We start from the raw sequence: 17,921 nt of genomic DNA, 5'->3' as shown, positions 1-17,921 counted from the left end.
AGCTCTACATAAAAAAGAAAGAAATATTAAATAGTTGACAGTGCCACTCACTTGATTATATTTGTATAATTAATGCTGGTTCTTTAAGGAACTATAAATTCTTCATTAGCATCATAATACAACTTTTATAGATTACATTTTATATTGACTTCGAAGAAGAGATTTAGTAATTGATTTTATTTTTCACAATGATTACACAATAGTTACACTAGTTATGGTAATGTATTACACAAAGCGCTGAACAGGAACTTTATTACAATGCAAATATTGTAAAATGTAACAGAGCACATTATGGGTTACTTTTAAAATTCGCTTTAAAAACATATGTTTATCATTCTCTTTATTTAGCATACATGTCAGTACACAAACATTTTAAAAAAGGGGAATGATTAATTGGTTTTCAGAGCATATATGAAAACTGTTCTACAGGTAACTGTATAGAAAAGGTAGTATTGCTCATATCAACCATTGACACATTTGCTCCTTTTAAAAAAAACAAAAAACCTGTACTATCAAAAATTCCTGAGGGATATTTAAATGGAAGAATCTGAAAATGAGTAGAACATTACTTACAGAATCATGCCATGGGTGGAACAGTATTTCCTGACAATGTCGTAGATGGTCACCTGACAGTGGTTGGAATGACCCTGCCTTACGCAGCCAGTTTCGTCTAGGCCTGTCGGAACAGATTAAAGACTCCTTGGTGCAATATCCGTCTCCTACCTCACTGGAGGATCTGATGCACCTCTCCATTAAAATTGACAGGAGAATTAAAGAGCGAAAATCTGAAAAGGAGGCATCTTCCCTTCCATCTGCCTTGATTCCTGTTTCCACGGATGATGAGGAGCCTATGCAATTAGGAGCATATCGTCTCTCTCCTGAGGAAAGAGACAGGAGACGATCACAAGGTCTATGTCTTTATTGTGGCACTAAAGGCCACTTCTCCCGTTCCTGCCCAAATAAGCTGGGAAAAGAGCATGCCTAGGGAATGAGGGAAAAATTCACCTCGGTCTGCAAATTGTCTCCCCGAAAAATGCAGTATTGATCCCTGCACAGCTCATGTTCAGTGCTCATTCTGTGGACCTGTCGGCCTTCATTGATAGTGGAGCTGCAGGCAACTTCCTTGACATTGGGTTTGCCCGCACTGCTGGAATTCCGATGGTAAAACTCAAATCTGCTATTACTGTCTGTGGTTTAGATGGAAGTCTGTTGCCTGGTGGAAAGATTTTCTGGGAGAACCCGCCACTACAGTTGAATGTCGGAGCTCTCCATTCAGAGTCAATAACCTTCTTCCTTATCGACTGTTCGTCGGTTCCCTTGATCCTGGGCCACCCATGGCTTTCCCGTCATAATCCTGTCATGGACTGGGTAAAAGAAGAAATTGTCCAGTAAAGCTCTTATTGTACACAGTCTTGCTTGTCACTGCCTCTGCGTATGATTCAGTCTATTCCGGAGCAGCTTCCCTCACAATATCATGAATTCTGGGATGTGTTCTCCAAGAAGGCTGCTGATACCTTACCACCACACCGTGACTTTGACTGTGCCATCGAGCTTATTCCTGGTTCCAAGTTACCTAAGGGGCGCTTGTACTCCCTCTCTGGTCCAGAGACCAAATCCATGCAGGAATACATCAATGAAAATCTGGAGAAAGGCTTTATCAGGCCATCCAAATCTCCCGTAGGAGCCGGATGCTTCTTTGTATCCAAAAAGGGTGGAGGACTAAGACCCTGTATAGACTACCGGGGATTGAATCTTATCACAATTAAGAACACCTATCCACTTCCACTTATCTCAGTATTATTTGATCAATTGAGAGGTGCTACTGTTTTCACAAAAATCGACCTTCGTGGAGCGTATAACCTCATCCGTATCAAGGAAGGAGATGAGTGGAAGACGGCATTCAATACGCACTCTGGCCTTTACGAATATCTGGTCATGCCATTTGGCCTTAGCAATGCACCTGCAGTGTTCCAGGACTTGATCAATGAAGTTCTTCGGGACTTCCTTGGTTGTTTCGTGGTCGTCTATTTAGATGATATCCTCATCTATTCCAGATCTTTGCCCGCACATCAGAGCCACGTCAAACAAGTTCTACAAAAATTGCGAGAGAACCACCTTTACGCCAAGCTTGAAAAGTGTGAGTTCGAGGTGCAGAAGGTATTCTTTTTAGGTTACGTAATCTCTTCTGAGGGATTCTCCATGGATTCAACTAAGGTTCAGGCTATTTTGGATTGGGTGCAACCAAACAATCTTAAGGCGGTTCAGAGGTTCCTGGGCTTCTCCAACTATTATAGAAGATTCATTCATGGCTTTGCTGACATTGTGGCTCCCATTGTCACCCTGACCCGTAAAGGAATGGATCCAACTAATTGGTCGCTCCAGGCAGTAGCCTCATTTAAAAGCCTGAAAAAGGCCTTTGTCTCTGCTCAGGTCCTTAGACACCCGGATCCAGCTAGGACATTTGTTCTTGAGGTCGACGCCTCTGACGTCGGTGCTGGTGCCATCCTATCGCAGAAGGACCCTCATTCTAATCGTCTACACCCATGTGCCTATTTCTCCCGTCAGTTCTCTTCAGCAGAAGCCAACTATGATGTCGGTAATAGAGAACTATTGGCAATCAAATGGGCCTTCGAGGAGTGGCGGCATTGGTTGGAGGGTGCTTCACATCAGATTTCTGTCATTACCGACCACAAGAATTTGCAATATATACAATCAGCCAAACATTTAAATCCCAGACAGGCCCGTTGGTCGTTATTCTTTACCCGGTTTAACTTCCTGATCACCTACAGACCAGGTTCCAAAAATGTCCGGGCAGATGCTCTGTCCAGAAGTTTTTTGGCACACCACGTTCCAGTCACAAACCCAGAGCCTATTATTCCTCCTTCCGTAATCCATGCTGGGTTAACCCAAGATATGAGTATCACACTTCAGAGATTCCAGAAATTAGCCCCTGATACTACTCCGGAGCGATGTCTCTTTGTTCCAGTTCATTTAAGGAAGGCGGTTCTCACAGAAGCGCATAACAGTAGGTCCGCTGGACACTCTGGAATTCACAAGACGCTGGAAATTCTTTCCCGTATGGTCTGGTGGCCGTCCTTGTCTGCTGACGTCAAGAGTCATGTCCTCTCATGTGAGGTTTGTGCCAGAAACAAAGTCCCCAGGATCCGTCCAGTAGGTCAGTTAGTTCCTTTGGCCATTCCTGCAAAACCATGGACACACTTGTCCATGGACTTTATAGTGGATCTACCACTTTCTGCAGGACACAATACCATTTGGGTCGTGGTAGAGCGGTTCAGCAAAATGTCACATTTCATTCCATTAACCAGATTGCCTACTGCTCGGGATTTGGCCGTCTTATTCATTCAACATATTTTCCGGCTCCATGGACTCCCTACTGACATCGTCTCCGATCGGGGTTCTCAGTTCATAGTACAATTCTGGAAATCCTTCTGTACCCTTCTCGGAATCAAAGTCAGTTTGTCATCCGCATACCACCCTCAGTCAAATGGGCAAACTGAAAGGGTTAACCAGTCCTTAGAGAAGTTTTTACGATGCTACACATCAGAGTTCCACGATAACTGGTCTTCCTTGTTACCCTGGGCGGAATTTGCCTGTAATAATTCCTGTCACTCATCTACCAAGACCTCTCCGTTTTTTTGTAATTATGGTTTTCACCCCAGATGTAACTCCTTGTATTCACTCAAGTCTGTTGGTATCCAGGAGATCCGCTCCCCTGCCAGAGATCTCAGAGTTATCTGGAGGAAAGCACAGTCATCTTTGAGACAAGCTTCATTTGTTGCAAAATAAAATTCAGACAGTCACCGTACCACCTGCTCCCTCAAAGTGGGCCAGAAAGTGTGGCTGTCCACAAAAAACATCAGGCTCAGACAGCCTTGCAAGAAGTTGGGCCCTAAGTTCATCGGTCCCTTCCTAATCATTAAGCAAGTGAATACTGTCGCATTTAGGCTAAAAATTCCGGGCTCATTAAGAATCTCCAACACATTTCATTGTTCTCTATTGAAGCCAGTACTTTATCCAACTCAAGCCCAGTCTTCAAGCTTCTTTGGGAGAGATACAAACAGACCACAAAAATACATTATCCAGAAAATCCTTGATTCTAAAAAAGTGCAAGGTCAGGTGCACTTCCTAATGCAGTGCAAAAATCGAGGTTTAGAAGAGCGGTCTTGCGTTCCGCGAAGACAACTCCATGCCCCTAAACAGCTGAGGCAGTTCTTCAAAAAATTACCTAGGAAACCTGGGTGTCGGGGTTCCTTAACCCCTCCTCAAGGGGGGGGTACTGTCACGAGCCACGGCGGTACTCACAGCTGCCGCGGCTCGCTTCTGGCCCCCTCTGGCGTCCCGGCCGTCACCTTGACGACCGGGGCGTCACTTCCGGATCCTGGCCGACCGTTGCCAAGGCAACGGTCGGAAGCTTTGTGCCCTGCACTGCGTCCCGGCAACGGAGGAAGCCGGGCGCGCAAGCGCAACAGTTAAACAAACCTGTGGCTTGATTTTACAAGCCTTGCTCTAGCCTGTGGGCTGATTAATGCTTTGTACATTAATCATGCAGGGGCTGTGTGTGATTCAGAGCTAGGCTCTGATTGGTGGCCACTAGTATTTAAGGCAGTGAGGTCTGCAGCCTCACTGCCGGTTATAGTTTCTGTATCCAGTCTGCTGAACCTGCTCTCTGCCTTGTTCCTGTCTATTGGAATTGCTGTTGTTTACCCGTGTATGACCCTTGGCGTGGATTTGGACTTTGCTTGTGAATCTCGTGACCCTGACCTCTGGCTTGAATACCGATCTCTCTGTCTGCTCGTGACCCCTGACCTCAGCTTGTATACTGGTATTGTTGTCTGCTGCCGGCCCCTGACCTCTGTTTGGATTCCACTCCACTTGCCTGGGTTCTCCCCAGCCGGTACACACTTCACGACCCTCTGTCAGTCTGCAGCCCAGTCTGTCCCCACCATCAGGGGCTCCAGTGAATACCTGACTGGCAGAGTAGACTCCGGGTTGTGTTGTGCTGGCTGGAGGGGTTCCTAACAGCCACAGCACCTCTGGGAGCCGCAGTGCACACTTTGGGAGCCGCTGCTTTAAGGTTATAATAATATCATCAGCGATATTCAACAAACAGATCCCTCACTTTCTTGGTGATTCTACGATATTTCAGGACATCTCAACTGGGTGAAAAGAGGTCATACAAAACTATTTTGCATTTACACAGACTTTCTAAGTTTGACATCATAGGAAGGGGTGCTCTTCCCAAAAAACCTTGGTGGAGTCATAATTGGTAGGGCAAATTTAGTGTGTGGGACAGACAGGGAGAGTTTCAATAATTTTTAAACAGACCAGGGGGTAAATGTATCAATATGCGGGTTCTTCAACACCCGCGTGTTCAGCCTCTTCCGCGATTAAATTTCAAGCGGCGCTGCATTGTAAAGGGTTAACTTCCCTTTACAATGCAGCGCCGCTTGAAATTTAATCGCGGAAGAGGCTGAACACGCGGGTGTTGAAGAACCCGCATATTGATACATTTACGCCCAGGTGGTTGTTTTTGATAAACCCTTTGCCACACACATCACACAGGCTCAGATGAGTGCTGGGTAATGACAAGTTCTTCAGTTCAAACAATATAATATATATGGGGCCTACAAGTCTCCTGCATTAGATGTGGTCTATTGGATAAACCAGCTTACTCGCTGTAAAAAAAAGTTTGTTCTTGAACCTGATATGGTCTGGACCTTTTCTGATAGACGTTTTTGGACAGAGGTGTATTTTTGAGTAGGTATTAATCTTTCCCCATATTACTTCATCTATACTGTTTATTGTATTTAGTTGACAAACATTTTACTTAAAACTTATACTGCAATTAGAAATATGGATTTTTGAGCCTATGTTGTTATGTGGATATTTTTTGTAATTAGAATTTGAACACAATTAATGTGTACGTGCAAGGTAATAATTGTATTATGCTACAGAGATTATTTTACAGTACTATTATCAATCAATAACTTAATGTCAAGTCTCAAAGACAAATTGAATAAGTTTGCATGCAACTAATTGCACACAGTAAGAGTCACCACTCCCATGTGTGATTAGTAGCATGTGATTTAATCCAGCAATGTTTCAATTGCTGATGCAGCCCCATATCATTTTCTCTCAACTGAGAGAAAATGGTGCTTTTGTGGACAGAAACAAACATTCTTGTTTTTAAAGCTGTTAAATATTTGTTGACATTGTATAGACAATGATTTATATGTCCACATTTAGACTTATATTTAAGAAGTAAACAAACTATACAAGTTCATAGGGCTCCTTGGTTAAAAGACACCTCTAAAAATACATGACACTTGTGTTTCTGCCCCACCCCCTCCAAGAGAGCCACAAAACTTCAACATAGGTTTGAATAATCCTTTATTTCAATGTTCTTCAAACCGGATTAAAATAATTAGTGAAGATTAACCCAGGATTTTTGTTGAGAGGATGAATCCATGTGTTTATCTCAGAAGAGGGATCTCTCCATACCCAAGGTCCCATCGCAAATTTCCAGAACGGCTACAATATGTTCCAGAGTTTAGACACACGTGGCCGTATGGACAACAGTGCACTCTATCAGGACAGCATACACCCTGCAAGGGAAAAAGGTGGTTACATATCTATACATTCTTTTTCTGTGCTTGTCACATTCTCTTACTACCCAGCCCATATGATGTGAGTATGGCCACATAATTATGAACAGACATACTGTTATGAACCATAAACTGTTAATACGCACCTGTGTATAAGGGCAGCAAATCCAGAGTCCACCATGTCCTACACAACAAGTCTGACCATCAGAACAGTAATGTGATGAGTCGCACCAGACAACGCCCAGTGGTTGGAGTGTGGAAGCCGATTCAATAGTGTCCTCAGGGGGCTTGCTGCATGTTCCAGAAGACCCATCACAAGTGTAGCCACTAGGACAACAGTGCAGGTGGTCTGAGCAACACACAGCCTGCAGGTTAAGAATGAGAGAGAGAGAATGAATAAGTCCCATGTTTATGAAGAGGTCACATCAGCTGCAATGTTTCATAAAAAATAGCTGAATTATACAACATTTTAAAGTGCACTTATCCCCTGAACAGTGGAGGCAGCCATTGCTTTGGCTAAAGCAATGTTAATAAGTATCCCGTCTATTAATGCACCAGGAATCAGTAAAAATAAGGTACCTGGTGAGTTTAGCAGCTGGATGTAACATTGCTAGCAACCAACAAGTGTTCAGAGAATAGCCAGCCTAGAAAACTAGCCTGCACAGACAATACTTGTTCATCTGCTCTGCTTTGGTTGAACCAAGATGGAAGACTCAATTGTAGATAATAAACAAAACTAATAATTACCTGCTAGAAGGTTAAGGTCAAGACTAAAGATAAAATGTGAAATATACATACATATTAGAAAATGTGTGGACAACTCCTCTATAACAGTGGAAAGCAATCTTAGAGACCTAGAGCCTTGGTTCACTTTCATAGAAAACTTAAATGTTAAATAAATCCTGAATGGGTGGTAGATCATGCCGGTTGTTGTTGAGTCAAGTCAAGAAAGTCGTTGAGTCAAGTCAGGAGGGAAGATTAAGTGGAATCATTTGACATACACAATCAAATTTTGCTAACTTTCTTTCATTAGGATACCATCATTTATAAGGTCCAATAATGCATTTTGCAAAATCCTTGCTACAATTTAGACTAAAATGCAGAAGCTTGTAACTCTCCTTCTCCAGGGCACAACATCCCCAGCATTTGGCACCCTGAGCAAAGCTGTCAGACTGTCACATTTTACCTCAGATGACTATACAATGATCAGTGTCTAGATGAGCCATTAGATTGATAACCGGCCTAAGACATAGATAGCGCTATGATATGTTAACCCACTGGGGCAACAGTGTCACTTATCAGGGCAACAGGACGCCTATATAGAATTGAAGGCAGAAGAACAGAAAAGCGTCAGACTGCTTAGTCAACTCTTGGGAGCTTATGTACAGTGTATAGTATCTGCCAAAATGGGTTGCTAGCCCTATTTAAATGCACACACACATGTCCAAGGGAGTCAGAAATACCTACTTGGAGAAGGAGACCTGTAGAGCAGTATATCTCCTGCCATGCTACGTGCCTATCAAAGGGGAAACTGACACTTTCCATGTTCGTTTGCAGATATTCCAGTTGCCTAAATACTAATGTACAAACTAAGTTTCTGGCTCTTCTAGACAATGTAATTACCTGTTCATACTATGCCATAGATGGTCTAATTACCACCTTTCCCCCCAAAATAACATTCCTAAAGGGATCCCCTGCCAACTGCAGAGTCTGTATGTAGTACCCAATCAGATATTTGTCCCATAGATTGTAAGCTTGTGAGCAGGGCCCTCTTACCTCTCTGTCTGTCTGTATTACCCAGTATTGTTTTATTACTGTTTGTTTCAATTGTAAAGCGCTATGGAATATGCTGGCGCTATATAAATAAATTATGACACCCAGGTGACTACCGTGGAGAGAGATCATTAAGGCCGGGCCACAGCACTGCACATGTGCGAGACCCACAGACAGGTTTCACAAGAGATAGAAAAGAAATAGGCGGATCTGAATTTCCAGGTATGCCGTGCACTCGGGGAAGAAGGAGGGTTGCATGCCAGTTCTACTTGACCATTGGAGTGATAGGGGTGGAGCCAGCATGAAGTACTGGATTATGGAGAATGTGACAGGACGAGAAGGAGTTTTAAATGGAGAGAGGAGAAAAAGAGTGAGAGTGAGGTACCTCATTGTGACATTCTGAAAAGGGAGCATATATTTCAGGAAGTGCCATCATATGGTATCATTAGAGGCAGAATCAGTGAACCATATAGAGAGAAAACTATGAAGAGTACAATGCTGCGGAATTAGTGGCACTATATAAATAAATGATGATGATGATGATGATGATGAGAGCTCAGCATAGTTAATTGACAGTTGACAAGGACAAATGTGTGGAGAGAAAGGGAAAACCAGAGTACAGAGGCTCTTAGGTGAAGGAGAATAAGTTTCAGTTAGAAACAGAGTCAGATGCAGCTGAAGTAAGCACACATAATTACTCCTCAGAGAGTGTTATAGGTGTTGATATGTTATTACAGATGGGTGTCTCGTTCTTTGATTAAATGTATTGCTTTAACTTATTACCGAGATTAAGGGTAATGTGCAACTCTTTTGAAGTTTAGAGGACCGCACCATGCAGCCCCCGAAGTGTATCAGGTTGCCAATCGCTCATATAGAGGCTCCTAGTAAGAGACTTCTGCTGTGGTCTTTTAAGAGCAATGCTAACCAGGTTCACCAAGAGAGCAGTGGACCTGGGTTACCTGTGTATGCTGATGACTACAACCAAGTTCAATGATGGTAAAAGAGTCTGGATATTCCTTCCTGCACACAGCTTCACTACAAATAAGTAACGCCTGTCCTGCACATATACCAAAGGAGACTAAACACATAGGCTGTGTTACCTCATGTGTTTTTAAAGAGGAAGGTTAGAAGAACCATCACAACATTTGGAAGCTGACATAGTCTTTAATATCAAACAGTTGCAAAAAGTACTATTTAGTTAAAGTAGTCAGAGTTACCACCGAGAAGTGCACCATCAATTAACTTTAGAAAACTGTTGCAGTACTGCTTAGTATAGTAAGTCTTCTTTTAACAGGCCTGTAACAAATATTAAATATTTTCACCAAATACCTGCATATATACATACATATATACAGTATATATTATTGTATTTAATACCTTGTATGTTTATTGTTTTTATCCTTTAGATGCTGCGGCCACTTAAGTTTATTTAAGTAGCTAATTAGTAAATATACAGTGGTGGTTTATTGCAGTCAGCATTGTGTGGGCCTGGGTATTTGTTGATAGGTCTGTGTTGGTACAAGGGGTCCCCAAGTTCCCCCTGGTGGTTATCACCCACAACCCCACAGAACGGAGTACGAAGATTTAGGGGGAAGCAAAGCATCTGAAGAACTGTAAGAGATGCGCACATACAAACATACATCTCTTCCTAATAACCATCCCCATCTGAGTTGCATGTAATTGTTAGCTCTGTGGGAAAATAATTCTCCTGTTCTTGGCCCCACTGGGGATACAGGATCCCTAAGGCAACATTGAGGCAACGTGCTGATAATGCTGACAGATAATCTAACTGTGAATCTGTTGTAGGGGCATAAAGACCGTCTTGGAAAATTGTCTTGGATTCATCAAACTCATTGAATTGTATGGATTGTAACTGTTATCCTGTGTACATTCATAACTGGCATTTTTCTGAAACACCTTTTACTTGCAACTGTTCCTGTATGTCTGGAACCAATGAAGTAAAGTTTAAAACTCTACTTTACCAGAGCTGCAGAGCTATCTAAACGGCCTTGAAATGTGTAAAGCAGGTGGTGGCCATGATTCCTATTGCTATTACTGGTGCAGATTATTGGCCCTTGAATCAGATGGAACCAGGCAAACCTTAGGCACCACCTTTTGTGTATTGTTACCTGTTCAATGGGGCAGCATCCCCAATCCCCAGATGGAAGTTGGCAGCAAGTGGTCTTATCAGGACAGAAGCTGGAGTCACCACATTTCAAATTACCACCTGAAAATTTAGAACAGTTGCCTGTTAGATTAGGAAATGCAGTTTAATTAGTGAATTGTGTCAACAACAAACCAGGACTTCTAGAACGTTTACTCATAAAGTGTCATTAGGACTCCTATTTATCAACTAGCAAATTTGTTTTCCACTTAATCATACTTGCCAACTTTTATGACCTCCCCTCCGAGAGATCATAGAGGGGAGGTCAGGTGGCAAGTGCAACAGTGGGTGTGGTGAGGGTTATGCGCACTGTGGCCCTGCCCACTGCTATATAATGTTCGGATTCACAGCATTGCAAATAAAGTGGTGGGGCCTAATTACATGAAACATGTCATTAAGCCCCACCTCCATCTGGATCAGAGGGTTGCCTACTCTTCCCAGTAATTCCGGAGCCTCACGGAAATTCCGGGAGAGCAGGTAAGTAGGCTATGCACTTAATGTACGCCCTATAGCCGTCTTACTTATTGAGCAAATCCCAGAAATGTTTATAGATTTTATGTAACCTATATAAACTTTCTGTTTTTAGTTTTTATCTTTGGATAAAGACATTTATGTGGGAGGTTGCAAGCAGGTAGCCAGGACTCATCCTACGGTGCTTATCTGCTCAGTAAACATTTTAACATCAATTATAATTAGAGGTTAATATAACGACCTTTGTTTCATATTGAAACTAACTAAATGATTTATGGAATTTTATTCATTTTTCATCAATTTTTACAATAACAATTTGGAGTGAACTGATTCTGCGCCACTCTCTGTGAACAGACCCTGTTTTTGGAGGCTGTCTACACTATTCCAAGTTTAACTGCTAGGAGGTATGAAATGCAATGGGCATTTTCAAAAGAAGAGCTCATTAAAAGCAGCCAGACAATATTTTCCTGGTTAAAATGTCAGTCTTGTTTTTCCATTTTAGGTAAAGCCAGGGAGCATGGTACTCTTATCCCACTGTATAAACCCAAAACATGCATATGAACTTACCATCGTATTTCAGAGCTGCCATTTTCTTGTACCATGGGACTGTTAGCACCTTGTGTTTGCTCACCTAGTGAGAGGATTAGACATTAGGACTCCATTATCAAAAATAACCCACACAAAACCACAGACATCCCACCAAATCACCACTTCATATAACAACGTTTTATTAGCACCGAACCTTTTCAAATGGACAGCAGCCCCACTCTCCAGAAGTCAAGCGGCAGCAGGTAGACGTGCCAGGGCAAACTGTTGCATCTTCACATTTAACAGTTGCTGCAGATAAATGAGATTTCGGAACATCAGACAACGGAGGGCAAACAATACTTTACAGAATTAAGAGTTTTCACATCAGCATTCCCTGTTGTTGCTGACTGAGAGTCACAAGCAGTCACTGGCTCTCGCTTATTTATCAACATGCAGAGAGACACTATACATCCCCCAGCCTGAGTGTGAAAAATTCACTAATCTGCCCTCTGGTCCTGCCTCTCCAGGATGCCTTCTACAAGGACAAAAAGTCAGCCAACCACCCAGAAATATATAATATAATAAAATGTTTTGTGCTTCTAAAAATACTTGGAATAACGTCTGGCTATACTTACAGAAATACTGTAGAAGGCTAGGTGAGTGAATGAGCAAGATATCAACATGTGAGATTAGCAGTGCGTGACTCTTGTGAAGACAGTTTTTGTCATGATTCTAATGCAAGACAGATTATTACTTGAGGCAAGTATATTAATGAGAATGCAGCTAATTAATTCACTTAGTGCCTTTTGTATCAGTGATCACTAGTTCCTACAAAGTTGCTGCATTCAGTGCAAACAGGAACATTTTACAGAGTGAAGGCTACTACGCAAGATACCTAGAACAGGAAAAGGACTTGCAACCAGCAGAACGGAAAAGATGCAAATAGTACACAGACCAGTTCATAGCACTCACAGGGAAGCAGTTTCATCCGGGCAGGAAATTTTTTTGACAAAGGAACGTGCCCATTTTCAAAGAGACATCTACCATTTTCCAGATCACATACAGCGTTAAGAGGGCAGCAATGCAAGTGATCATCACAGCAAGTTGCCTATAGAGACCAGGCCAAAATTAAAATTACAGACAAAAACAACCAAAAAATACAGGTAGACAAAAGTATCCATTTAAAGAATAATAAACCTATAACATGCAAGTTTGTTTGTGCAGATTCTGTACAGACAATTGTCAGGACGTATAACAAGTAGTACACTCTGTTCACAAAGTAGATTCTCTGCACACCTGATTTCCAAACATTTAAATTTTAAATACACCTAATCCAGCAAGTGATACAGGCCTCTGCCTAATGGAAGGGGTTTAGCTGCCCTTCACCTTACCTGTGGTAGGGGACAGCACCCCCAGCTCTGGTCAGCCATCTGGCAGCACGAGGTATCACTTGGGCATTCTGATCTTCCATCAGGGCAGAGTACAGCAGACAGATTGGCAGCTGAAGGACAAGCAGGGTGTGAATTGCATGTGTTGGGATCATATGGGAATGAGTAATTGGGATATTTCTCACCTGGGATACAGTAATGTCCGTCTTCAGAACAATGACTGCCTGAGTGACAGCAGTGGTGTCCATCTTGGCATGAGGTTCCCTAAGGGAGGAGTAAATGAGAGTGAAATGGTTTATCCTTATTCAGATTAATAACCTCTAGATCTCATTCATTATAAACCACCCAAATCAATCTACTAGTAAACCCAACATCATATTAGTGTGCCACATCTAATGCCAATTGCGCAAAATATTGGGCCATTTTGTGTTCTGTGTAGACATTTTGCTACACATAGCTCAGAGTAAGCCTAATGAGGGACACTACAGCCAGGCTCGGCAAAAAATGTCTGCTGACAGAATAGTTTGCACTACTACACTGCAAGTGTAAATATAATTTCATATATGCTCTATCAATGTATAAGGGACAGCTTTGAAAATGTTAGTAGCTCAATTTAATAATTTATAGTGCCATTCTTGCAAATTGGAAAACATGACCTGTTGGGATGTATTTGAGAAGACTGTTGATAAATGCTGCAATAACCCACCGACTGCCTATTCATCTTCAGTCTTACCAGAATACTTATAAACTACAGTAAATGCATCTGATAAAATAAGCATAACCTTATTACTCTGCACAGCAAAACCATCCACCTCCAAATTCCATCCACCTCACCAAGAGGTTGAATCTACGGTAGTCAAAGTACCTGGGCTATAGGGCAGCAAGCTGATCCACCCTGGGGGGTGCTCACACAGGAATATTCCTCAGGACAGCCTGTCCGGTCAGTGCAGGAAATCTCAGATGTTATCATGGGAAGGGAACGCGACACAACCTGCATGAGATGAAAAATGTGCTCACCCTCATAATCCATATTATTGTAAAAAGGACAACATCCTATGTCATGTAAATCGGCCTCTTACAAGATGTTATGACAATGTTTTCTGATTTGCAAACTCTGACGACATGTTGGAGCTCTAGACTTTGGTAGCACAAGTGAGTTTAAGGTAGAATTACCAACATGACTTCTGGTCCTGTAATCCTCCTGACTTACCTCTCCCTCTGGACAACAGCCATATCCATTACCACCAGGTAGCTCACAGCACAGAGTCTTCTCACTGCATGTGGTGCCATCAGGACACCGAGCTGCACCAACTGAAGCGACCAACAGCAAGAGATGCCAAGGGGGAGCCATCCTGCAGTGACAAAACAGAACATCATGATCTGGTTAGCTAGGAGATATAAGGGGTATTTGTAAATTAAATAAGAGTTTTTGTTTATTTCCCCCCATTGACAAGATGAGCTGCAAACACATATGACATGTTTTCCATGCACTTTCATTAATTTCACTTTACCATTAAAATGTATTGTACTGATAGCTCACGTTAAGACATGATAAATAGGTTGTGTAACATACTAAACATAGCCTTAGGATGTTTTGAGTGTGCTTGTATGTGTTTAGCAGTGCAACAAAGTAAAAATAAAGCAGATGATGTGCAGGAGCCCTTAAGGTGGAAACAGTTACATTTAGATTCTCTGCACAAAGGATTAGATATTTTGCAGAGAGCGGTGTGTGTGTGTGTTTAATTATATTATCTGTCTCTCTGTCTGTCTATCCATCTATCTATATCAACTTTTTACTCTTTCACTCTGGGAGATCCCAGAGGGGAGGGGAAGGGTGAAGACGGAAGGGGATGGAGTGCAGCGTTGCACCATTTTGGCTCTGGGTGCGAAAATAACGCGATTCACTGCAGATTGTGTCATGGAGGCTCCTCTTCCTAGTGAAGTGGGCAGGATGCGGGCAAATGGCCTCCTCTCCCAGGAGTCTGAGAGACCTACCCGGAAAATCAGGAGTCTCCCGGACATTCCAGGAGAGTTGGCAAGTATGGTATATATACTTGTGTTGTATTTGGAATGTACATAGTCGTTTTCTCCCCATGTGAGATTTCAATGGCCTTGATTTCAGAGTAAATGTTAATTATTTAGTGATTATATTCCCCATACATGTATTTTTTGTCCTCACATTTGTATGTTAGAGGTATTTTACAAATTTGTAGATGGTTTTGGATACCTATAATAGAAGTTTTTTTTTTTATAGTTAGGAGCCTATTTTTTTTTGCACAATATTCATCTTTCTTTATAATTAATTTGCTTAATATTTACAAAATAATATATATTACTTTGCGCTTTTTTTGTTTAATTTTGTTTGATATTATATTGAGGGAGGTGGTACTCCCCCACAGTAAGGAGCTGACTATAAATATATATTTAAGCGCGTAGGATTTTTTGGCTTGTAGAACATTGTTTCCGATTGGTGGGAATGTTGGGAGGTCTGTGCCACTCAGTGTTGGGTGGGGACATATGAGAAATAGTAACATTAACACAAAGCTGATTAATAGCTTACATTTATTTTACTTTTTTAATCCACTTTTCTATTTTCATTAGTTGTTACCTTTACAAGTAAAGTTTGTATTAGATAATTGTAAGGAGATGGAAATTGTTACTGGCACATACTATAGTAGCTAGCTCACTTACCATTGTTCCCCACTGAGACTATTCTGGAGACAAATAAGTAAACTAGCTGCAGATAATAAAATAAATTGAGTACACATACATTGAACATGCAGAATATATCATAGTTGATGACTTTGTGACTGTCCTCCAGGAGGACAGGTCACGTGACAGGTGTATGAGGGGGCGTGGGGACGTCTTTGCGTTACCACAGCCACGCCCCACTATAAAATGCCTAAATTCGCAGGCATTCAATAGCGAAAAATCGGGGCTTAATTTTTTAGTGTCCGGGAGGGTTGCCTACTCTTCCGGGATTGCAGGAGGACTGCCCGAAATTCGGGAGCCTCCCAGAAATTCCGGGAGAGTAGGCAAGTATGGGATATATATGTTAACATTCCACAACAATAGTAACAAAAGTTGCTGTAGTCTAGAGATATATAAAATATGCAACGTCACAGGCAACAGTGTCTAGAATTACACAGACATTACACAGAAAAATTATGAAAACAAAGCTGCAATGTTAGCATACTCAAGGTAATTCCAAAGCCTGCCTAACTCCTATGACCAGCATTGCACAACTGACGCTAATACCTGTTATAGATTATGGTTATACAGTTCATGGTGCAGTCTCCTAAATTCACCTTGATACACTTTACGTGGCAATCTGCTCTTTTATTTTGCTGTGTAACTACAAACCTCACCTTGTGATGTTATCAGATCTAGGTTAGCTGATCCTATAGTCCAGATGTCAGCACATTTTGCCTGTATATCCTATAAAAACTTTGAGGACAAATTACCCAAATACCTGAACAGGCCCTGCACAGGGGCGTATCAATAGGGGGTGCAGGGGTGCATTACCAGGTCTACCCCTTTTTGAGGCCCTTTACCCCCTGAGGCCCCTGCTCTGCTCTCATAAATGCAGAATGCAAGACCCTTCTGAGCTGCACTACGCATGCTCAAAACTTATGTCTCCATGTTCATCTTTATGATTGTAATGCTTAATGCGTTCTGTCTGTAACCTGGACACAATTGCATAAAAGGAACATACTTGAAAACAAGATTTGACTATTAATGTGTTTCTTCCTGGTAAAATATTTTTAATATAAATAAAAAATAAAAACAATATATACTGCAGGTAACATACAGAAAATAAAAGATTTCACGATGAAGATAATAAAACTTAACCTACTTTGTTTTACAGACATAATAGTATAATACATGCATAAATATATACTGTAAGTAGCAGAATAAACACAAACATTACACAATGACAACTGCCTTGTTCACAGCCAGCACAAGTCACCCAACCAATCCTCACCTGTCAGCCTGAGCTTCAGTTTATTTCAATTTCGCCAATTTACCTCATTTTATTTACAAAGCTCAGCCTACTCTTAACTCTTATTGGTTAATTAGCTTGCGGTTCTCAGGGCTTCTTAGTCATGCACTACTCTGTTGTCTGTAACTATAACTGGAGTACGCCCACAGGTTCTGGTAATCTACTGAAACCATAGTATTTCTAGTTTTTATTTCCTCTTACAAGAAAACCACAGCCAAAATATCTAAAATTTGTTCCAGTGCATTTCTACTTTGATTACATAACAGCAAACCTACACCCAGGCTGATAGTTTGCTTTTTCTATTTATGTTCTATATACATCAATATGAGTAGAATGATTGATTAATTAATTCATTGTGATTATAACTGTGATGATATTATCAACATAATCATAGCAAGCCAAATGTTAGAAATACAAGTTTCACACAGTCTTGGAAAAGAAAAGTGCATTTGTGCAATGAATGTATAGAACATATATAAAGAGCCTCTAAATATTAGCGGCTTGCCCCCTTCTTGCAGGTGTTGGTGGTGTGGGTGAACAACTGGATACTGTGGCTTCATGACCTATCAGGAGAGGTGCCCCAGCCTTCTGCTCACGGTGCTAGCTCAGACTCCCTCTATCTCCGGGCTCGGGGAGTGGAAATGTAAAAAAGCGGTCACTGCATACGCAAATTTAGAAACAGGTAGACAATGGACCGTCATATGTGCATCAAAACAGTTCAATATCGTTGGTATAACCATGACCATCTTTTAATAAAATCCACTCCTTATTAAACACTTCCTCCAAAAACTTGTCAGTTGCAATAAAATGTAAGAGCACACAAATGTTGCTACCCAAGAGCTGACGCTGACATTTCATGCCTTGGTGTTCATACCACTTTTCTCAAAGCTGGACCAAAGTAGATTGGCGCACTATCAGCAACTCCTCATTATTTAATAGGCTGTCTAGGCTGTAGCTTAGGTTGCAAA

General features: G+C 41.6%; 1 protein-coding gene across 1 annotated transcript; it reads right to left on the bottom strand.

The window, feature by feature from the left end:
* Positions 1-6,394: 6,394 nt before the first annotated feature.
* Positions 6,395-17,030, bottom strand: LOC142094788 (progranulin-like). The gene is made up of 11 exons (XM_075177295.1): positions 16,936-17,030; positions 14,161-14,302; positions 13,816-13,941; positions 13,136-13,214; positions 12,954-13,063; positions 12,535-12,670; positions 11,777-11,871; positions 11,602-11,665; positions 10,529-10,626; positions 6,773-6,991; positions 6,395-6,626 (listed from the first exon to the last, which is right to left on the bottom strand). Exons 2-11 carry the CDS (start codon positions 14,299-14,301, stop codon positions 6,495-6,497), a joined length of 1,200 nt encoding a protein of 399 aa, XP_075033396.1. The 5' UTR covers position 14,302; positions 16,936-17,030; the 3' UTR covers positions 6,395-6,494.
* Between the last annotated feature and the right edge of the window lie 891 nt (positions 17,031-17,921).

This window comes from Mixophyes fleayi, chromosome 6 (genome assembly GCF_038048845.1).
Source record: "Mixophyes fleayi isolate aMixFle1 chromosome 6, aMixFle1.hap1, whole genome shotgun sequence".
NCBI classification, from domain to species: Eukaryota; Metazoa; Chordata; class Amphibia; order Anura; family Limnodynastidae; genus Mixophyes; species Mixophyes fleayi.
The sequence above is the reverse complement of the archived record's forward strand: the minus strand, read 5'-3'. Positions and strand labels throughout refer to the sequence as shown.